The sequence below is a fragment of the Caretta caretta genome, chromosome 25 (assembly GCF_965140235.1).
Source record: "Caretta caretta isolate rCarCar2 chromosome 25, rCarCar1.hap1, whole genome shotgun sequence".
NCBI classification, from domain to species: domain Eukaryota; kingdom Metazoa; phylum Chordata; order Testudines; family Cheloniidae; genus Caretta; species Caretta caretta.
The window spans coordinates 7,427,076-7,450,360 of NC_134230.1; the positions used below are offsets into that span (position 1 = coordinate 7,427,076).

At 57.3% G+C, this 23,285-nt stretch overlaps 1 protein-coding gene across 7 annotated transcripts in view; it reads right to left on the reverse strand.

Moving 5' to 3' along the window:
- Positions 1 to 23,285, reverse strand: part of NFIC (nuclear factor I C) — a 169,375-nt gene that overhangs the window by 23,515 nt on the left and 122,575 nt on the right. For 4 of the 7 annotated variants that reach the window (XM_048831085.2, XM_075123096.1, XM_048831082.2 and 1 more), the window contains 2 exons: positions 19,638 to 19,723; positions 5,020 to 5,358 (listed from right to left, as the gene is read on the reverse strand). In XM_048831085.2, the coding sequence (XP_048687042.1) occupies positions 5,230 to 5,358; positions 19,638 to 19,723 (215 nt within the window). In that variant the 3' untranslated portion in view covers positions 5,020 to 5,229. Of the gene's footprint in view, positions 1 to 5,019; positions 5,359 to 19,637; positions 19,724 to 23,285 lie in introns of those variants that run through there. The other 3 variants (XM_075123095.1, XM_075123097.1, XM_075123094.1) reach the window with 1 other exon arrangement.

The following is a 23,285-nucleotide window of genomic DNA, read 5'->3' on the forward strand; positions in this document are numbered from 1 at the left end:
ACCCCAGGACAACACTGCAGCTGATGAGCTTCTCTGAAGACAAGGGCCTAACTGACACCAAGTGAGCTGCTGGCAGAATGGGGACTCGGGGGCAGGGTTCCTGACCCCTGGCCGATCACACCGACCCTGATCCCACCCACCAGAAAGCCACAGAATGGGAGACGCCCCCCACCCCAACCCATCCACCAATCAGCACCTGCTTTTATCGAGGGAAAGTGTGTTTCAGCTCAAGAAACAGGTCTCAACCCACGTGGGAGACATTTGGGGCAATTCTGAAAACAGGGAGGAACAGGCCCCAGGGCTGGCAGGGACTCCCTGGGCCCCCGAGTCCAGTCCCTCCTAGCGAAGGCAGCTCCGGCTGATAATCCTGCTCCGACACACATCACGCTCCGTCCTCAACCCAGCTAGGCTCCAGCAGCTCATCTGCCTCCCTGGGTTTACCCCCCTCCCCCCAGCCTAGGGTGACCAGATGTCCCAATTTTATAGGTTTCAGAGTAGCAGCCATGTTAGTCTGTATCTGCAAAAAGAACAGGAGGACTTGTGGCACCTTAGAGACTAACAAAGTTATTTCATAGAATCACAGGGCTGGAAGGGACCTCAGGAGGTCATCTAGTCTAACCCCCTGCTCAAAGCAGGACCCATCCCCAAGTTTTACCCCAAATCCCTAAATGGCCCCCTCAAGGATTGAACTCACAACCTGGGGTTAGTAGGCCAATGCTCAAACCCCTGAGCTATCCCTCCCTGTAGTTCACAAAAGCTTATGCTCAAATAAATTTGTTAGTCTCTAAGGTGCCACAAGTCCAATTTTATAGGGACAGTCCTGATATTTGGGGCTTTTCCTTATGTAGGCGCCTATTACCCCCCACCCCCATCCCGATTTCTCACCCTTGCTGTCTGGTCACCCTACAGGCCCAGCCTGTTCCAACCCAAGAAGAGCAGGTGGAAAAGTGACCTTTAGGCCTCTTTCTTTTGCAGCAATCACAGGGCAGCCGCTCAGGACTGGGGGCCTCTTGGGATGGGGGTTCTCATGGAGGGGAAAGGGCTGATTTTTTTTTAACAGGCTGTTTTCTGCTGCGGGAGGCTTAGGAAGCCTGGCCCAGTGGTTAGAGCATGTGCCTCAGACGCCGGAGACCTGAGTTCAGGTCCCTCCTGTAGAGCTTGAGACTTGAGCTGTGGGTGGCGGCAGCTGGCTCCTTTGAGCTGAATGGGAGTTTTGCCCTTGACTTCAGTGTCCGCTCTGTGCAACTGGGATAAGAGCGCTGCCCCACCTCATGGGCGCATGAGGCTAAAGACTGTGAGATGCCCAGAGGCTACGGTGTTGGGAGCCAGATAAGTACCTAAGACAGACTCCCTGGGGAGGAGCAGGAGGATGGGGCTGGCTCGGAGAGGAGGGGGATGGAGCTTTCTCAGCCGACAGGGGTTTAAGTTTTTAACACAGAGAGCTGTTCTTCCAGGGGTTTTTCGAGTGTTTGAGTCAAACGGGCATTGAGCAAACCTAGCACAGTTCAGCGCTCTCCGTGCAAGCTCTCCTCTCGCAGATGATCTGGAGTCACGCCCTCCTCCCTCCTGCTAGCCCCCCACTCTCCAGAGAGCATCCCTGGGTGCAGAGGTGCTGACTATCTGATTTCCCCGGGGGTGCTTGACCCCCGCTCTGCCCCAGGCCCCATCCCCACTCCACCCCTTCCCCCAAGGCCCCACCCCTGCCCTTCTTCTTCCTGCCCCCACTCCTCCCCCTCCCCCCCAGCGTCTCCTGCCTGAACAGCGGATGAGCGGGGGGCAAGAGGTGCTGGGGTGGAGGGGAGCTCATCAGTGGGGCCCGCTTTCCACACCATAAAGGGGCAGCCCCGGGCCCAAGGCCCACCCATGAGATCTCAGGGCAGGGTCCCTGCTACGGGCTATGTGCTCTGTGCGGCCTCTGGCTGGGAAGCCAACAGCCCCCTGCCACTGTTCTGTCTGCAGCTCCCACCCCCGTGGCAGCTGTGGGGCATGCCAGTGGGGGAGGAGAGGGACTGAAGGGATGTAAAAGTCTCCATTAGTACCATGGCTGCCTCTGATCCTCAGAGCAGGGGCCTGTAATTTGCCAGCTTCCTCTACAATCACAGAGCTTCCCTCCTCGCTAGCTGGCACTGGGTGGAGGCCCGTGGTGTGAGCTGCCCTCCAAAACCCAACCCCAGAGGCGTCCGCCTGCTGCAGAGACGCCAGGGCTCAGGTATGGTTTGAGTCCCATCCTAATTAGCCAAGTGGAGGGTGGTTTACAGGTCAGGGCTGACCCCCTCCTGCCAGCCCCAGCCGGGGCGCTGCAGGGCAGCGGAGCCAAGCCCCTCTCACCAGGCCTGCATGCACAGCCAGGGTCCCTCCTCCCTTCCCAACAGCTCTTCTCTGTCGCTATTTACGCTCCTTGCTGCCTTTCCCCTGAAACGTTCAGTTCTTCAATCCCCCCCACCCAGGTCTAAATACAGCGAGGGAGGAGGAGAGAGGAGCCGCACCCCAAATGCAAAGCAATGGACAGCCCCTGGCATCGCCTGCCCCAGCCACCGCGTGGCCATGTTCTGGTGGGTGGTTATGCACAGTGACCTGCCTTTGCCTCAGTGTCCCCAGCTAGCCTGCAGCCCCCGGGCGCCAGCTGGCTCCTAGGATGGGCTTTCTTTCACTCTCCACGGCTGTTAGTTAGAGGCCCCAGGCAGGGCCCCGTGCGCTAGGGGCTGGACACACAGATAACAAACAGGTGGGGAACGAGAGCATGGAAGTGCCTGGCCCAGCGTCACCCAGCAGGGCCCGTGGCAGAGCCGGGACCAGAAACTCGGTTGCCTGAGTGCCCATGCCGTGCTCTGCCCACTAGACAAGACTTTCTCCCTGCCGAGAGCCCCTGCCCCGCTCGCCTGCCTGTCTGTTGTGGGGAACCGAAGCCCTGCGAGCTGGGTACGCAGCATGTGGTCAGCTGGTGTAAAGGGAATTTCAGCAGAGGTTCTGTAGATTTACACCAGCTGAGGATCTGGCCCGAAGCGGACTGACGACCTCAGTGTTGGGGCTCAGGCTGCCGGCGACTGCAGTGTGCTTCCCCCTCGCTGTGTGTCAGGGTGCAGGGGAGTGGGCCAAACCCCTCCTGGGTGCCAGACCCCCCCCGACGGGGTGAGACAGGGACGCCAGTGTGGGGAGGCCCCACCACCACCTCCAGTAGGGGGCAGCAATCCTGGGTCCAGGAAAGGGGCAGCCCCACGTGCAGTCTGTTCCCTTGCAGGGACTGCTTTGGCTTACGGGGGCTTCCCGGGCTGCCTGCCGTGCCTTGCTCCCCCTCTGCCGAGAGTCCCGTCCCCATCAGGGTGTGTGACGTCAGAGTTGTTTCTCTCACGGTCCGTTGCAATGGGAGATTGCCGGGGCCATGGGGTGAATGAGGGGACCCAGATGTGACTGTGGCGAGGCTGGACAAAGGCGCGTCCCCTGCTTGACGCTGAGGAGCTGGCTGAGATAAGTGACACCAGCAGGTCTTGGATTGAGTGACCAGGCCTCGGATCAGTTCTTTGGCTCTTTTTTGCACCCACCCCACCCTCTTTAAACTGCGGACCCAGAACTGGATGCGGTGTCCAGGATCGACTCACCAACGCCAGACGCAGAGGTAAAATCACACTAGCCCTGTTTGCCACCGCCTCACGCTGGGGTGCTGGTCCACTCTGACCCCAAACTCTTTTGGGGTTGCTGCTTTCCAGAGCAATTTCTGTGCACTCGGCTGCTATTGTACAGGGGTGACTTTTCCCCAAGGGGCTGGGAGGGGGCAGCGTGGGCTGCTGGTGTCTCCCTCATGCCGCCCTGGCATTCTCTATCTGGCCCCACATGTATGGCCTCTAGACGCTGCCAAGGTTGTGCATTGTTGGGCAGAACTGGCTCCATAATCTAGAGCCACACCTCAGCACCGGCTAGGTATTGCCACAAAGTCCTCGAGCTCCTACCCCCGTACAGGGCCCCCGGAGCCGGGACTCCCTGAGCCCTCTTTAATCACACCAGTCACCGGCTCCTTCTCTGTGCCGGACGTCCCGCCGACACAGTGCAGCCAGGGCGTCGGGGGGGCTGGCCGGGGCCGAGGCCTTGGGTCGGGGACTGCTCAGCCCTGACTCCGCGGCCAGGCTGGAGAGGCTGGAGCAGGCCAGCCGAGAGGCCTCCGGCACTGAGAGAACTGCTGCTGCCCTCGACTGGCCTCTGTGTTGCTCCCTAAGTCCCCCAAATTCAAGTTCATCCCGCGATTACCTCATGTCTGGTTTCTGTTGGCAACCAGACGGCTCCGGGCGTGACCCTCCTGCTGCAGGCAGTGGGCTCTGGCTCTCCCCGCCTGGAATGCCTGGCCTCTTCCTTCCACCTCTCCCTGGCCAGTAGCTTGTTCTCTTTAACCCTTCAGCTGTACAACGCCTAGTGGTTAGAGTAGGGGGGACCAGCATTCCTAGGTCCCAAAACTGCGGCTTTTCCATACCAGTCTGTGCCGCTGACTCCTGCAGAACCGGGCCCCAGGTTCTGTTCCTCACTGAGCCCCCATGTGACCTTCAGCACATCACTTCCCTGCTCTGTGCCTCCATTTCCCTTCCCAACCCATGTCTTTTAGCCTTGCCAGCTCTTCAGGTCAGGGACAGCCTCTCACTACAGCGCCTGGTGCAACAGGGTCCTGAGCTGCCCTGGTGCTGCTATGATACAAAACAGTGCAAACACGAGCAGTGAGTGTTACTGCCACCCCTTGCCTCAGCTCCTCCATCCCTAAACCAGGAATAATAATAAAACTCAGGTGCCTCTCGGGGAGTTGAATTCCTTCATGTTATAATAGTACACAGAAATCCTTGGATGAAGGATCTATCTATCTATCTATCTAGTGAGGGAGCATGAGAAGCAAACACACCCTAATAAACATTCTCCTAACTTAGGCCAATAATGCCCCCCACCTAACAAAATCCGGACCAAAATCACACACACAAAGAACAAACAAACACCCTCCCACCCCCCGGGGAAGAGTCAAAATAACGCAGGCAGACGGCCAGCAGCTGGGTGGGGGGTATCCAGTTTATTGCCCTGAATGCAGCACATACGAGCAGGTGGTGTACATGAGCATTTGGTGCATGCAGCTCCTGGCCCTCGGAGACTGAGTATGGGCTCTGGAGACCAGAGTGAATGAACTGGAGGAGCTAAGGGACACAGCCCAGGCTTTCCGGGACACAGCAGAGCGGGCCCAGCCCCAGTCTGGCAGCTTCTGTGCTACTGGGAAGGGTGAAAGTCTCGGGGAAGGAGAACAGATGGAAACTGAGTCCTGTAGTTGGGACCCTCTTTCCAGAAGACGTCGTGGTATCTTCTCGCACAGAGGACACCCCTCCAGGGGAGGGGACCCTGTTGTTAGGAAGAGACAGGAGACAGTAATGGGGGGTTGGTTATTAGAAGTATAGAGAGTTGGGTTGTGGTGACCAGGAGAACCACATGGTGAATTGCCGGCTGGGTGCAAATGTTGTGGATCTCTCGAGCCATCTAGACAGACGTCTGGGCAGTGCTGGGGAGGAGCCAGCAGTCGTGGTACATGTAGGTACCAGTGACATAGGGAAAGGCAGGAGGGAGGTCCTGGAGGCCAAATTTAGGCTGCTAGGTCAGAGATTCGAGTCAAGAGCCTCCCTGGGAGCATTCTCTGAAATAGCACAGGGCCAGTAAGACAGACAGAACTCCAGGGCTCCAACGTGGGGATGAGACGATGGTGCTGGGAGGAGGGTTTAGGTTTGTTAGGACCTGGGGAACCATGTGGGGAAAGAGGAGCATGTACAGGAAGGATGGGCTCCACCGAAGCCAAAACAGAACCAGATTGCTGGCATGGAAAATTCAAAAGTTCATTGAGGAGGGAGAAAGCTGAGAGGTGCGGAGGAGCAACGGTTCAGAGACATCCCTTAGGGGAGGATTTATTAAAGGGGATTCTCTATATCCTAGCAGAGAGGAGGGGATAGAGGTTGGTAAAGTGCATGTAGGAACTGCAGAGAAACAGTCAAATGAAAAAGAGTCCCATTCAATTACATCACATGAAGGAAGCCAACTAAATAGCGACAAATGTTATAAGTGCTTATACACAAACGCTAGAAGACTAAATATTAAAATGGCTGAACTTGAGCACCTGGTATTAAATGAGGCTACTGATTTAGGAGGCATCACAGAAAATTGGTGGAAGGATGATAATCGGGACACGGTAATACCTGGGGACGAAATATACAGGAATGACCGAGTCGCGGTGTTGGCGGGCGAGCGGCACTGTATGTGAAAGAAAGCACAGAGTCAAAGATAGTGAAAATCTTAACGGAATCAGGCGGTACCAGAGAATCTCTGTGGATAGAAATTCCACGTGTGAATAATAAAAGTAGAGCAGTAGGAATGTATTACCGACCCCCTGACGAGGAGGGTGAGCGTGCCTGGGACAGGCTCAGGGAGATTAGAGAGGCTACAGAAACAGAAAGCCCAGTAATAATGGGGGATTTCATCAAGCCCCATACTGACTGCGTACATGTCACCACAGGACAGGGTGCAGAGATAAATTTGTAGACACCGTTAATGACCGCTTCTTGGAGCAGCTAGTCCCGGAACCCACCTGGGGAGATTCTTGATTTAGTCCTGGGGGGCACACAGGATCTGCTCCAAGAGGTGAACAGAACTGAACCGCTCAGTTATAACGACCAGAAGGTAACATCCTTGGGGTGGGGGAAAGAAATACCAAATACCCAGGAGCATTTAACTGCAGAAAGGGGAGCTACACAAAAATGAGGAAGCTAGTTAAACAGAAATGAAAAGGAACAGTCACAAGAGTGAAATGCCTGCAAGCTGCATGGAAAGTATTTAAAAACACCATAATAGAGGCTCAAACTAAATGTAGGCCCCAGATAAAAAAAAACAATAAGAGGGCCCTCAAAAATGCCACCATGGCTGAACAACAGAGTAAAAGAGGTGGTTAGAGACAAAAAGACATCTTTTAAAAACTGGAAATCCAGTCCTACTGAGGGAAATAGAAAGGCCCATTAGAAAGGGATCAGTTCTGGCTGCTGCCACAGTTGTCAGGTTTATGGAAATCCCTAAAACTAGGAGACTTTTATTCACAGAAGCAATTTTGTGTATTTAATATCACAGCAGGGTCCCACCCCCTGCCACCGATCAGTTCAGCTCCATTTGGTCAAGGCTTCCCATATTTAACATTGGGTTCAGTCAAATGCACCATATGATTCCTCCCTGCAGACCCCTGGCACTCAGATAACGGCTGGAAATCCTAGCCCTGGGCTAGAGTGTGATACAAAAGTGATGCATCAAGAGCTAACAAGCTCAGCAGCAGACTGATATGCAATGAATACGTCAGAGGATCCAGCCGAGTGCAGGATGTGCCCCCTGGGGATGGATAAAAGTTCCTAGCAGCTCCCTGGTGCGGGAGGGTATTTTGTCTTTATGAAGGAGGAGCCAGTGAGGGAACCCCGAGGAAAGAGCTGAGCTGGTCTGGACCAGGCAGCTTCCCCTGCAAGCCCACCTCAACCCCCCTGCCCGGGTGTGCACGTGTAACAACAGCAGGCTGATCGTGCTGGTCACGCAGGGAGAAGCACCATCAGCGGGTGACCCGACCCCGGGCTGGAGAGAGGATTAGCGTCAGGCTGGTCTGATAATCCGGTGCGTTATTAGTTTTGGGGATGATGGTTCCCACGACCTGGATTGCAACCCTCCAATGCAGGACTGCCTCGACCTGCACCCACACAGATCGAGGCTCACAGACACTGAGAAGAGCTGGGTCAACACTGCTGTGCCTGCAGTGGGGCAGGACTGGAGAGAGGTGAGGGCAATGGGGTGAAGGTGGCTTGAAGGCCCTTTGGGCCACCCCAGCCTGGTTCTCCAGTACCCTGCACCTTGGGTCACCTGGGCAAAGCCAGTGCCAAGTGTTGCCATCTCCACTTGGGGGCATCTTATGCCCACTTGGCACTGGTGCAAATGAGGACACAAGGTCCAGGGCACTGGAGAACCAGATCCCCCCCAGCCCCATGCTGTGGGGGAGAGAAGATGGATGCACCAGTGGTTAGAGTGATGGTCTAGGACTTGGGAACCTGGGTTAAATTCCCTGCTCTGCAACAAACTTCCTGTGTGACCTTGGGCATGTCGCCTGGCCTCTCTGTGCCTCAGTTTCCCCTTCTGTACAGTGGGGATAACAGCCTTGCCCTGCCACCCAGATGGTTGGTGGGTTAATTCATCAAGGGGTGGGAAGTGCTCAGATACTACAGCAGGAGGGGCTCAGGAAGAGCCGTGGCTGTGCAGCTGTCTGGGTCCGGCCTGGCCCTGAGTTTGTTAGAGCAGCCCCAGGGTAGGGGGGGCAGCTTGCCCTGCTGTGGTACCTGCGCTGTGGATGACACAAGTGATGCTTGCCGGGGGCAGCACCCAGTGTGGCATGTGCCCAGGCAGTGCAGAACTGGCACTGATTGCTCCTCACGTGATTTGCCCACGTTCGTCCCTTGCCCCCAGTAAGCCGGGGCTCTGGCTGCCTGAGGTTTGGGTTTCTGCTCTGAGCAGGCCCAGTGGGAGCCCTCTCGAGTCCTGCTTCTTCCCCCGCTGGGCTTTGGCAGGGCACGGCCAGGACAGGCCAGTTCGCCATATGGTCCATGGAAAACCCGTCAGCTTGCTCCAGGCAGCGGAAACAGGAACCAGACGGTGTATCCTGTGCGGTCGGAGCTCCTGCCCCCAAGCTCCAGGATGCCTGACCTGCAGCTGTCTGAGCCTTGGCCTATATTCGCTTCGGCTTGGTTGTGTCCCCAGCATTTCAACTTCCACAGAGGCTTTGAATCATGATCCCATCTCCTCTGCAAGGGCCTCAGACCCCCAGGATGGGGCAGCAGCGTATGGCTCCCCAGGCTCCTCTGGAATCTCCATGGATGAGCATGTGCCGTTTCCCAGGGCCCGCAGCTGGGCTGGGCCATCCCACCGGCTCTCAGACCCCTGTGGCCGAGCAAGGATCTGGACTAGGCTCCGAATCTGAGCGTACCCAGAGCGGGGTGGGGCAGTGCTGGGGCCAACATTTCAGCGTGGACCGCTCGGGAGGACAGCCTAGGCAGTGCCTGGATGAGAGACCTTTACAGCAAATCCATAGTGCTGCTGGGACTGGGGGGCTCAGTAGGGGGCACTCCCCCTCCTGGCCAGTGCTGACCCCAGTGCGGCGCTGGGCAGGTGGAGGGGTCAATAGAAGGCACATCCCTCTGGGTGAGGTGAGGTGTAAACCCAGATCCTGATCCTTTGAGCTCATCGGCGATCCCACGCTGGTCTGGATTTTGTTTGCAAGCGCTGGGCCAAATGCTCTTGTGGGGCAATTACAGCCTTCCCCGGATGGCCCCGGGCAACCGCACATGGACTCTAGACTCTTCTTCGCCATCTGCCCTCCACCTTGGGGCAGTATTGCCGGGCAAGATTTCCCAGCTTCACCCCAGAGGTGGCTGCCCTGTAACAGTAGGTGATGTGATACATAGCCCCGCACAGGCAGATGGCCGGAGGGTTCTCTTCCTTTGGAGTGTGGCAGGGTGCAGTCCCAGCTCCTGCTGTCCCACTGCTGCATGTGGCCAGCCCAGGTGCGGTAACAATCTGGCACGGAAACCTGGCCAGTTGGCTTGGGTGGGTGGGGCAGCTGGCAGATTCCCAGCCTCTCACTGCAGAGCAAAGCTGGGGGCTGGAGCTGCAGGCGCTGTCTGTGCTCAGGGGATGAGCCAGGTCCAGCGCTCCCTGCTCCCCGGCCCCTGCTTTGCGGGTCTCGGCCCTATCGCTGGGCCTAGTCGGGGGGAAGGGAGCTGGGGTGCGGTCTCCTCACTGCCAGGAGACCAAAGGGGGCACATGGCGGGAGGAGCCCCCTGATGCAGGAGGTTGGGGCTGCCCCTGCTGTGCCCCTTTGTGCTGCCCGTGGCGACAGGGCTCAGTTTCCTCATTGCCCCCTGTGCCTGGCTCAGCTCGGCCCAACAGTGTTACAGGGGCCCTGGCTCCCCCGTGCTCTGCTCAGACGTTACAGAAGGTCCCTAGCTTTGCCCCTTCCAGTCGGAGACAGGCAGCACGAGCAAGAGGCAGGCCCCACAGGCCGAGCTAGGCAATGCAGTCTAGTGGGTAGAGCGCTGGCCTGGGACTCAGGGAACCTGGGTGCAATTCCTGACTGCCACTGCTCAGGCAAGTCCCTTCGCCTTGTCCCGTTAGACTGAAGGGGGGGGGTCTCGCCCCATGTGAACAGTGCCTAGCACACCGGCGTGGTGGCTTGGGGGTGCACCCCTAACTATGCTGCCCAGGCTGGCTGGGATGTGGTCTGAGGCCCTGGCCCCAGTCCCAGATGTTTCCCTGGGGCAGCCCGAGGGAAGCCCTCTCGCTTGAGTCGTTTGGAGAAACCGAGCAGCCAAGATGGGAAACCATTTGCCAGAGGGCAGGGCAAGCCTGGATGAGAACCCAGCAGAGTCCCTCGGATCAGACCTGGGAACCAAACCGCTCTCTCGTTCCTAGTTTCTCTCCTTCCAGGTGACCCCAGGAAAATGGCCCCAGCCTCTTGCCGGGGGTACCAGCACACCAGACAAGCCGGGCCACGCACAGCGCCCTTTGTTCAGCCTGCGGCACCGTCTCACCACTCCTGGGGTCCTGCTGCACCATCCCTGCTGCTTCAGGGGCCAGAGGGGGCTGGGCCGAGCCCCTCTTTGAAGTCCTGGCTGCCTGCTGGGGAAGAGGGACCTCTCCGAGCCTCCATCCTGCTGGAGAGCGCCATGAATTATTTGCAGCTGGCTCCCTGGGGCTCCAGCAGCCCAGCTCCGAGCCTGGTCTGACTCATTTCTATGAATGCTCCATGCTGTGCCAGCACCGTGTCTGCTGGCTGCACAGGGCCAGGGAATGGAAAATTACCGAGGAAACCACGTCCTGTTGGATGGGGTGGGGGATCCTGGCAGCCTCGCTAGAACATGCAGTGAGCGCCTCCGCAGGGGGACGGACCCCAGCAGACAGGGCCTGCTGCTGGGGCCGGGAGGACAGGCCCAGCTGAGCGCAGGGATCTGTGGGCAGGAGATCAGCCTCCTGGAATACTGCAAAGGGCCTTGTTCAGAAAGTGGGGTGATGTCTCTGGGGTGAAGAAGGATTTGCAAAGAATCCACTCCTGGCAGGGCAGCCAGGCAGCGCCACTGATTGCCCGATGCTTCCCATTATCAGACTCTGTTTTCTGACGAACTTTAACCATCCGGTATGAAATTGCCCACATCAGGTCTCTGCTCAGGGCTGGATTTTTTAGCAAAATTCCAACCAAAATGGTCCACCCGTTCCTCTGAGTGAGGCTGGGGAAAACCCATTGTTGTGCCCGTGTAAACAATTCTTCCAGCTGTTTAGCTGAGCAGCTCTGGTGCCCTGGTGCTGTGTAGCAGGGACTAGAAATTTGGCGGTGTGTGTGTGTCTGCCTGCAGGGAGCTGCCTTCTTCCATCCCCATGAAAATCTGCCCAAATTCAGAAATCTCAGCTTGCACATGCTCAGTAGAGAAACATAGAATCATAGAACATCAGGGTTGGTAGGGACCTCAGGAGGTATCTAGTCCCACCTCCTGCTCAAAGCAGGACCGATCCCCGACTAAATCATCCCAGCCAGAGCTTTGTCAAGCCTGACCTTAAAAACTTCTAAGGAAGGAGATTCCACCACCTCCCTAGGTAACCCATTTCAGTGCTTCACCACCCTCCTAGTGAAAAAGTTTTTCCTAATATCCAACCTAAACCTCCCCCACTGCAACTTGAGACCATTACTCCTCGTTCTGTCATCTGCTACCACTGAGAATAGTCTAGATCCATCCTCTTTGGAACCCCCTTTCAGGTAGTTGAAAGCAGCTATCAAATCCCCCCTCATTCTTCTCTTCTGCAGACTAAACAATCCCAGTTCCCTCAGCCTCTCCTCATAAGTCATGTGCTCCAGCCCCTAATCATTTTTGTTGTCCTCCGCTGGACTCGCTCCAATTTTTCCACATCTTTCTTGTAGTGTGGGGCCCAAAACTGGACACAGTACTCCAGATGAGGCCTCACCAATGTCGAATACAGGGGAACGATCACGTCCCTCAATCTGCTGGCAATGCCCCTACTTATACATCCCAAAATGCCATTGGCCTTCTTGGCAACAAGGGCACACTGCTGACTCATATCCAGCTTTTCGTCCATGTCACCCCTAGGTCCTTTTCTGCAGAACTGCTGCCTAGCCACTCGGTTCCTAGTCTGTAGCGGTGCATGGGATTCTTCCGTCCTAAGTGCAGGACTCTGCACTTGTCCTTGTTGGACCTCATCAAATTTCTTTTGGCCGAATCCTCCAATTTGTCTAGGTCACTCTGGACTCTATCCCTACCCTCCAGCATATCTACCTCTCCTCCCAGTTTAGTGTCATCCGCGGACTTGCTGATGGTGCAATCCACACCTTCCTCCAGATCATTAATGAAGATATTGAACAAAACCGGCCCCAGGACCGACCCTTGGGGCACTCTGCTTGATATCGGCTGCCAACTAGACATGGAGCCATTGATCACTACCCGTTGAGCCCAACAAACTAGCCAGCTTTCTATTCACCTTATAGTCCATTCATCCCGCCCATTTTTCTTTAACTTGCTGGCAAGAATACTGTGGGAGACCGTGTGAAAAGCTTTGCTAAAGACAAGGAATAACATGCCCACTGCTTTCCCCTCATCCACAGAGCCAGTTATCTCATCATAGAAGGCAATTAGATTAGTCAGGCATGACTTGCCCTTGGTGAATCCATGCTGACTGTTCCTGATCACTTTCCTCTCCTCTAAGTGCTTCAGAATTGATTCCTTGAGGACCTGCTCCATGATTTTTCCAGGGACTTATCAAAGTTGTCATAGTTTGGCAGCTAAATGCACCGAAGATTCCACGCGCACTGAGCATATTCCAGCCCCTCGCAGCTCCTCTGTGCTGAGGGGGCTGCAGGTGCCATCTCCACAGAGCATGCTCCACCCTGGGGCTGCAAGGGACAAATGGGACTTGCCCTGCAATTGCTCCTTCTGGGTCCTGGAGCCAAGGGCCTGTCTGTCCCGTGCTCTCAGTGCCCCCCTGGCAGCGTAGACACAGCTTGGTGGGAATGCAGTGGGGTGAGGAGCCAGGCCTTGGGGTGGGGAGGTGGGAGATGGGACAAGAGCAGGGGAGCTGGGCGATCTTATTGTCCCTGGTTTTCCTGTGGAGTGGGAAGCAGTATGAAGCCCTATGTGTAGACACACTCATACTGGTTTAACTCTTACTTACACTGGTTTAGCTTAAGCCTGTAATTTGCCAGCACAAACTGAACTGGTTTAGACCAGTGTTAAACTGTTTAAAATAATAACATAAGAACGGCCATAATGGGTCAGACCAAAGGTCCATCTAGCCCAGTATCCTGTCTTCCAACAATGGCCAATGCCAGGCACCCCAGAGGGAATGAACAGAACAGGGAATCATCAAGTGATCCATCCCCTGTCGCCCGTTCCCAGTTCCTGACAAACAGAGGCTAGGGACACCATTCCTGCCCATCCTGGCTAATAGCCATTGATGGACCTGTCTTCCATGAACTTATCTAGTTCACCTAATGTGTCTAGATTAAGGGTTTGTGCCGGTGTAACGGGATCCATTTACATCAGTGTAACTTTCCTTATATAGACAGGATCTAAAATTCCCTTCTTCCCCCGGCGCTGGGGTTTCAGTGTCCTGGGGTGCCCCAGGAATCCCTGGGGGGGAATAAACAGGCTACGCCAGGCTTCACAAACAGACAATGTCCAGGCTAGAATTAGGAAAACCAGGGCACAACCTGCGTGCAGCAGCCAGGAGGCCGCGTCCCCGAGGTCACTCATGTGCTGTCTTGGTGGGAGCGTGTGGGCACTGAGATCTGACCGCAGTTCTGCATTTCCCCGGCAGGTGGCAGCACAAGGCCCCCCTGCGCTGTGTCTTTGCAGGGCAGGGGGCCCCGGTGCTGAGTGCAATCCCAATGGCCAGTCCAGGCCTGGACCCCCTGTCACTGTCATTGGGGGCCGTCCGGTGACACCTGATCGCTGGGAACTGAACTGACTCACTGGGTTTCTGCAGCCGCCCCCAACCTTGGGGAAATGTCTGAGAAACTGAGGCAGAGAGAGGGGCTGGGGGAGTGGGCATGAAAAGGAAGGAGACAAGGCACGCTTGTTCCCCGAGACGGAGCGGAGTCAGTGGCCAGGGCAGAGAGAGGCTGCTGCTGGTGGCTGGAGCTCCGGATACGCGCCTGCTCTGTAGATCTGCTTTCCCTCTGAGGTTTAACTGCATCTGGCTTGGCCCAGGTGGGGAACGGGCGGGACGAAGGGGAAAGCCGGGGAGCTGTGGCTGGAGCCAAGGACAACGCAGGTGTTTGGGTGACGCTGGGAACGTCAATCATCCATCACTGCTGCGCTCTGGAGTGGTGGGGCAGGCGGGGCTCAGTGGGGAGAGAGACACCCCAAGGATCACGAGCACAGCTCCCCCCAGCACAGCATCCTGCAGCTCCACAGCTGGGCACGAGGGCAGCACTGACTTGGAAGGCAGAGTGCCCCACAGTACCCCCCGGCACTGCACTGGGGCTCTGAGGGGACAGCACCTCCTACCCAGTCACCCACCTGCTCTCTGCACCCCTAGTGTCGCAGCACTAAACACAGAGGGAAAAGGGGCCCTGCTGAGTCGCCCACCCGGCTGCCCTCAGCACAGAACCCCCTAGTGTCACCCTGAGGCATCGGGCATGACCCTGAGGGAAGAGCACAGCACCCCACCATTGCTGAAGGGGTGGTTCAGCCGGAAGAATCCCACCTCCCCGCCCCGTGAATGGCGACCCTGCTGCCTGCGGCACCCTGGATTGTTCCTGGCCTCCCACCACTCGCGAGCCCAGCGCGACGCTGTGGAGCCAGCCGGGCAGCGGATCCCAGGCATCATGTCCTGCAACCGCGCTTGTAGGTACTGGTGTCTCCCAGCTGTCCCTCTGCTACACGGCACGGCGACGCGGGAAACAGAACTCAGCTCTGCCGGCGCTGAGAGCACAGGCCCTGCCCCTTGAGCCAACTCCCCCACTAGCCCTACAGAGGCTATGACACGCAGTGGAGCACTTCCGAAGCCAGTCAGCAGAGGTCGCACTCGCACACATTGCAGTAACAGCATGATCAGCGGAGAGCAACCATGGGGATGGGGTGCGACTTTTGCTAAAAACCACGTGGTATTCGGGGCTTTGGGTTTAGCCCGCAGCTGTCAAACAATTAAAAAAATTAATCACGATTCATCGCAGGTTTAATCGCACTGTTAAACACGAATAGATACCAATTTATTTAAATATTGTTGGATGTTTTCTACATTTTCAAATATATCGATTTCACTTACTACACAGAATACCAAGTGCCCAGCGCTCACTTTCTATTATGATTTTTGTTTGCAAATATTTGCCCTGTAAAAAAGATTTTAAAAATGGTATTTTTCAATTCACCTCACACAAGTACTGTAGTGCAATCTCTTTGTTGTGAAAGTGCATTACAGGGTGGGGAATTAGAGGTAGGACCCTGTAAATGTAAACAAATATGTTCGTCTGAGCGATTGGCTGAACAAGATGTAGGACTGAGTGGACTTGTAGGCTCTGAAGTTTTACATGGGGTTTTTTTTGAGTTATGCAACAAAAACAAATCTACATTTGTAAGTTCCACTTTCAGGATAAAGAGATTGCACTCCAGTAACCTGTATGGGATGAATTGAAAAATTCTATTTCTTTTCTTTATCTTTATCACAGTGCAAATATCTGTCATCAAAAATAATAATATAAAGTGAGCACTGTACACTTTGTATTCTGGGCTGTAGTTGAAATCAGCATATTGAAAATGTAGAAAAACACCCACAAATATTTATAATCAGTTTCAATTGGTATTCTATTATTGTTTAACAGTGCGATTCATTGCGATTAATTTTTTTAATCGAGTTAATCATTTGAGTTCACGGTGATTAATTGACAGCCCTAGTTTAGCCCCCGCTTTGCTGGGTCAGCAGCTGCTCGGTGTTCTCTGGAAGTGCCCTGGCCCCTTGGCAGAGCAACCCGAGCTGCAGTTTACATTAGCCGATGCTGTGCAGAGCGGAGGGCGCAGGCAGCCGGCAGCAGCGCACCTGGTCTCTCTGCACATACCTTTGTTCCCTGGGGGGTTCAAACCACAATGAATGAGCTCAGTGTTCACCTGAGTTCCTCCCAGCCTCCAACCTCCCCTAGAGACACCAGACAAACAGCCCAGTGTTTACAGTCCTTGCATTCATTCTGCCAACACGTGGACAAATGGAGAAGGGAAAAGCGGAGGGGGGCGAATTCCCGGCAGCACAGGGCTCGCCGCCACCTCGCTGCCAACTGTCCGCCACACAAATGGCACCAGAACAATCGGCACTAATTGGCAGCCTGGCTGGCATTCCACAGGGACCGAGTGAGGCCTGGCCGTGCCCTCTGGCCCCTCGTGGTGCTCTGGGCTCTCCCCGGGGTGCCCAGGCTGTGGCTGAACACAGAGCGGCAGGGACTGCCAAGCCAGCACCACTGGGAGAGCTGAGGCTGTCTGACTCGTGCCAGAGGTGACTGTTCTGCTGGGTCACAGCTGGGCTTCCCGAGAGGCACCCAGCTAATGTGTTCGTCATTAGAATTGTCCTGCTTAGCATGCGATCGCCTAATCAGCCCCGATGCAGGGCCTTTCCTCTGGCGGGGCTCACCCCTGGCTCCTCAGACACAGACCCACCAACACCCACCACGGAGGGAAGGGATACGCTGGGCTCATTCCACCGGTTGCTGAAACACGGCCCCCTCTGGGGTGGAACACGACGTTTAACAACAGCCGCTCAGAACGGGACACGACAAGGAATCCTGTGCCCTGTGGAAATCCCAGGAGCAGGTCCCGGGGTAGGGTCCTGGCCAGGACCCTGATCTCAGACCCTTAGGAACTCCCTCCCCCAATCTGTAATAATCTCCCAGTGCCGGCTGTGGCGTGTCTCCTAGTCTCCCTGTCACCTTGGCCTCTCCCTGTCAGCACTGTAAGCACCAGGGCAGGGATGGCCTCTGTTCTGTGGGCGTACAGCGCCTAGCGCAAGGGGCTCTGGGACAGGGGCCGCCAGGGGCCGCCCTACTCTGCACAACAAACTGCAGTGCCAGCCTAAAGCCACGTGGTCCCTGGGCTGCACGGCCGAGGAGCCGGGCCTTAGAGGGAAGGGTGCCACCTAGTGACACAGTGCTGCAGCTGGGAACGCTGTGCCCTGCAAACACCAGCTAATGAATTATGGATTAAATAATAAGCGATGCTAATTAAAAGCAGCTGAAAAATCCACACTCCAGCTCCCAGCTCCAGCTGTGACAGGCCTTGGGGGCTGTGTGTGAGCCCGCAGCATGGCCAGGGTCCAGCCACTCCCAGCAGCAGGGTTGGGCCCAGAGTCAGGGCTGGGGGCGAGGCATTTCATTTCTGAAGGGGCGGGGGTGTGTGTGTGTGTGTGTGGAATTTTAAGCCCCTGTTTCTTTAAGAGCAAAGAGCTGCCCCTTCCGGACCAAGCTCACGTGGGGGCTCTGGGGGGAGGGTAACGGCTCCTCGCTGCACCACCAGCCGCGCTCCGCCTAGCATCTCTGCCAGGTGCCAACGTCGCCGGAGGAATCCCAGTGGCTGACGGCCATCACGCGACGGAGCCAGCCAATCAGATGCCAAGCGGCGGCTGTGCCAATCTGGCCAGGGTGGGGGGGGGGGCAGGCTCAACAGCCACTCAGCGCCAGCTGCCAAGTTGTTTTTTTAGTGGCCTGTTTTTTACGAGGCTCTGGCGTGCTGGTCGGGTGCCAAGGTGGGAGCTGGGCTCCAGGCAGCTGCAGTGCCCAAGGCAGCTGGGAAAGCGAGGGAGGCCGGGGCAGAGCCAAGACACGGACAGCAGAGTCCAGCATGGGCTCCGGAGTGAACTCAGAACTGGGCCAGGCCGGGCGACCAACCTCCCTCCCTCCCTCCGATGCCCCGTTCAAACCCAATGAGAGTCTTTCTATTGGCTTCGCATTGGGCCCTTTCTCCCCAGCTCGGGCAGCAGCAGGGGCCCAGATTGACCCACGCAACCTTGGAGCCCCCTTCAGAGACCCCTCAGCGGCGGTGTGAGGGGAGCAACCGGGCTCCCCAGACCCGCTGCACAGCAGCCACTCCAGACCATCCCCTGGCTGGGCTTGAACCAGAGACTTAGTGGTCAAAGTCTGTGATTGCCCCCCCCCCAGTGAGCCAGCCTCGAAAACAGTGCTAATCCGTCAGCCCACTCCGCGCCCGGCCTTCCTCCGCCCTGCAAGCAGTTGGGTGGGATTTGTCTCTAAGGCAGTGTCTTGTTGCCCGGCATTCGCAGTGACTGGCAGGAGCGGGACCCTGCTTCTCTCCCCCAGGCTCCGGTCCCTGCTTTAGCAATTGACCATGTGGAACTAGGCAGGGCAAGCACCTGGCACACGAGGGCTCGGGCCCCCCTCACACATCTCCAATGGTACCTGTAGTCACGGGCTGGGCCCGCACACACACGAGGCTGATGCAGGGCTCGTCCCCACGGCAGCCCAGCACGGGTCGCTCGGCCAGCGGCCCAGGCTGGCTCCTGGGCGTCTCCGTGGAACCGGTTTGGCGGCTCCGCCCTGCTCCCTGTTCCCTGTGCACCAGCAATCCCGGGATGCATTGCCACGCTGGTGCCACTCTGCACCCGTGTCCCTGGGCACTTCGCCCCCTGCTGAGGCACGATGGGCCAGCGGCCCGGATTCTCCCAGAATGCACTGAGACGAAGCCGGCGAGGCGAGCCAGTGCGCTGCTGTACCTGGGTCTGACACAGGCGTCGTGGCCTGTGACAAACCTCGGCTGGGCTTACGCTGGAACACAGGCCGCCCACCGCCCAGGGAGAGCCCAATTCCCAGGCACACACAGGCCCCTTTGCACTGCCTCTGGCTTTGAGGGCCCTTAAAGTAGGTACCAATGGCCCCCTGAGCTTCCTCCCCGGCTGGCACAGAACTGGAGGAAGGGCACGGCACCCATGCCGCTGCGGGCGTCCGGCGGAGGGGGCCTGGCCGGGGAGCACCGCGCGGCCGCTCTTCTCTGCTGCCCACATGGCCTCGCGTGTGGAAAGAGCAGAGGCTTAAAGCCACATTAGCCAGCCCCTTCTGCCGGGCCTGTCCTGAGTGACTGAATCCGGCCCTGAGCCCTGGCCATGCTGGGCCGTCACCCCCTCCGCTCTGCCTGGGGGGCATTCTGCTCTCGCTTTGCCCTGGGGAGCTGGGCCCGGCACTGGTGAGCCCTAGGGCTGCGACGGACGACAGGGGAGGCTGCGCGACGCCGGCTCGGCAGGACGCCGCCCGCTCTCTCTAGACAGGCTGCCTGGCCGTGCTCCTCCCCCAGGGCCTTGCTGCTCACAGGCCCACAGGCCGGCCTAATCCCACCTGGGACCACAGGGAACCAGATCACCGGAGAAAGCAAGACAGTTGCCAGCGAGGCTGAGCCACCAGGATGCTGCCACCTGGCCTGGCCACGGGGCTGGCTGTTTCCCAGCCAAGTCCTGGTTGTGGCTGGAAGGCAGGGTCCCTGCCACAAAGAGGCCCTGTTGTGGGAGGCCAGCGCTCCCTCCCTGCGGGGCTGTGGCACACGGAGGCCCCCGGTGCGCGCAGCTCTTACCTGTGCCTGGTACATACTCCCCGGATCCCTTGGTCCTAATCCCACGAAGGAGCGATTCGCAGGGGGCGTGCCGGGTGCAGAGTAGGCTGGGGACAGAAACGAGAGCTCATTAGCCTGCCAAACGGCAAGCGCCTCTGATGCGCTGATCAGTCACCGCGGCCCAGCACCAGCGGCCGCGCGCCCCTGGGAAGGGAGGCGAAGGGACATGGCCGAGGCCACCCCAGGACACAGCTGGGATTAGAACCAGGCTTCCCTGGCACAGGCCTGGGCTCCATCGGCTAGGCTTGGCCTGGGAGCCCCATAGAATCATAGAATATCAGGGTTGGAAGGGACCTCAGGAGGTCATCTAGTCCAACCCCCTGCTCAAAGCAGGACCAATCCCCAACTAAATCATCCCAGCCAGGGCTTTGTCAAGCCTGACCTTAAAAACTTCTAAGGAAGGAGATTCCACCACCTCCCTAGGCAACGCATTCCAGTGTTTCACCACCCTCCTAGTGAAAAAGTTTTTCCTAATATCCAACCTAAACCTCCCCCACTGCAACTTGAGACCATTACTTCTTGTCCTGTCCTCTTCCACCACTGAGAATAGTCTAGAACCATCCTCTCTCGAACCACCTCTCAGGTAGTTGAAAGCAGCTATCAAATCCCCCCTCATTCTTCTCTTCTGCAGACTAAACAATCCCAGTTCCCTCAGCCTCTCCTCATAAGTCATGTGTTCCAGACCCCTAATCATTTTTGTTGCCCTTCGCTGGACTCTTTCCAATTTATCCACATCCTTCTTGTAGTGTGGGGCCCAAAACTGGACACAGTACTCCAGATGAGGCCTCACCAATGTCGAATAGAGGGGGACGATGACGTCCCTCGATCTGCTCGCTATGCCCCTACTTATACAATGAGGTCGCTCTGTCTAGCTTCCCCAAAGGGTTTCGCTTCCTCTGTGTTGATACTGATGGCGGGCTGGGAGGCAGGGCCTGGGGAATGGACTGCATCCATGTCCCGTGGGTGCTTCTCAAATACACTTGCTCTGAATGGTTAGTGATGGCGAAAGGTGCCGGGTTGAGACCTCCCGAATCTAGAATCCTGTTTACACACAGCCTGGGCAGCAGCAGGGTGATACCAGCAGTACAGGGACTAAGACACATGGTTCTAGTCCCAACCCCCAGAGAGCAGGATCACACACACAGCACTCAGCGCTTCCCATGCTAGGATCTGAGAGCTTCCCAAAACCCCGTGCTCCAAGGCACAGCGTGATCCGCAGCCCTTCGCCAATGGTGGGGAAACCCAGAGGTGAAGCAGCTTGCCCAAGGCCACATAGCAAATCAGTGGCAGAGCTAGGACTGGTCCTCAGAAGGCCTGGCTCCCAAGCCCCTGCTCTACCCACTAGGTAACGTGTCCTCCACTAACCCCCCTGCATTTTAATCACTGCCCTCAGATGAGGGGGTGGAACTTGTTGCAGCACAGTATGCTGGGAGCTGTAGTTCTCAGAGCCTCGGGGAAGGCTGAGTCTCTGCTTGGAGCTGTGCATGGAACTGCTCTGACATGGCCCAGCTGCCAACTCGGCCAAGCCAGGGGTGGCCCAGCCCCAGCGGGAGGGTTAATACAAGCTGGGCTAGGAGGTGCCTCCCGGTGCTACTGGGCCTGGCCATGGGTGGGGCGAAAGGGAGCAGGCGTCAGATGCGTTGAGAGCAGCTACCCTAGGCACCTGGGGAGACTCCCCGGGGTGTGTCCCGAAGCCTCCACACAGACCCGTTGGGTCTGTGCCCCATGCTGTCGGGGGTGGCTCACTGGCCCCCTCCAGTGGCTGAGCTGTGTAGAGAGCTTTAGGAGCCCGTAGTGCTACCGATCCAGAGGTCGGGGGCTCAACGGGGGGCGTTGAGCCCTGCCATCTCGCCATCCCAGGGAGCACCACGGACACACTGCGCAGGCTGCGGATGGATTGGCAGAGCCACCAGCTCTCCCATTGCTCCCCAGCCCCCAGGGATGCTGGGACCTTTCCCCTTGGCTTGTGGGGGCTCCATGTCCCGCGGCTCTGGACGGTTATTTCCCAGACTGGAGGGAGTGGATGAAAAATTCATCATTCATCAATGCCGACAAAATATTCAAGGCAGCCCCTCCCGGCGCCAGCTCGTTCCAAACATGCCTCCTCCACTCTAGCTGGAAGGCGGCTCCCTCCTGCCTCTGCCAAGTTGCCCCATCCATAACTGACGAGTCTTTCCTCGTTCGCACCCATCAGCGAGCTCTGGGTTTCCAGTCGGCGATTATGGTTTGCTGGCGGGGGAACCGTTTACTCACAGCCAGCCTTTCAAGCTAGGGGTCCGGGGGATGCGCAGGGCAATCAGGCTCCATGCAGCACTGGGTGCCGCTTCCGTCTCACCGGGATGTGGCTGGCAGCTGGGCTTCCAGGGGGCACGTGGCCTGGGGGTGTGTGTGTGGCAGATCATGCTCTGCGGGGGCCCGGCTGAGGAGCCAGGATTGAGCCAATGCACTGGGCGGTGCTAGGCAATGACATGTGATGGCAACGTGAGCTGAGACCATCTTGCAGGACCAAGTTGGTGCCCTGGGAGCTAGGCCTCTGCCATGGGGCACACTCTGACATGCTGATGCTGTGCCCTGACGCCCCACTGTGCCAAGCCCATGGGATGGCCCAGCTCCACCATTTGGAAGGGGTAGACAGCTCCAGCTGGGGAATGAGGTGAAGAGCGGCAAGGCGCATGGCTTGGGATATTTAAAACAGGCAGGACGGAGCGGGGCAGGAGGGGATGGACTGGATGTGACATCAGGTTGGGGGGCAGGGATCCTGTCTGAGACCCCAGCCTGCCCTGAACTCCAGGGCAAAACACTGCCCCTCCCAGCTGCCCATGCTGGGTGAATGCCGGGTGACAGGGACCAGCTGCTGCTCCAAACAGCCTGCCCCAAGAATGCTCCAGCTCTGATGCTCACAGGCTGTAGGGGGCTGGGCCCCAATTTTATGGGGCTCTGGTTGGACCCATAGACATGTTCAGTGCACAAAGTGCCTTACAAATCCTCATGGGCTGGAAGCTGATAGGTGAATTAGCCACTGACTGCCATCGCTAACGAGGGCATGGCCTCTGGCTCGTTAGACTCATCATGGACTCTCTTTCTTTGAAGTTTCCACTGCATTTGCAGCTTTCCACCGTTGCTGTTTAGTTTTGCATACGCAGTGATTGGGAGAATGCCCCTGCAGTTCAGGGCACCATGCATGCCAATGGATGCATGGATTTAATCCTCCAACCATCAGTCCTACATTGTCCTTCCCTAATGCCTTCCATCTGAGGAGCTCAATGCACCATGACCGTTAGCCAATGGAACCCCCAGCCAGCCCATGGGACAGGCATTAGCTCCACCCCCACAGCTATTTGCCAGATGGGGAAACTGAGGCACAGAGCGATGAAGTGACTTGCCCAAGGATTGCCAGGAAGCGTGGGGCTGAGCTAGGAACAGAACCCAGGAGTCCGGCCGCCCCGCCCATCCTGGGTTGGAAATCCCTAGAACGTTTGGTGTGAAACAGACCTGGCCACATGCACCGTGGAGAGGCCAGGGAAGGAGGCGGGTTTGCCAGGCAGAGCGGAGAAGCAGCACACGGTGAACGTTCCCAGCAGCGCCAGCTCAGACCTGCCTCCCCAGGCA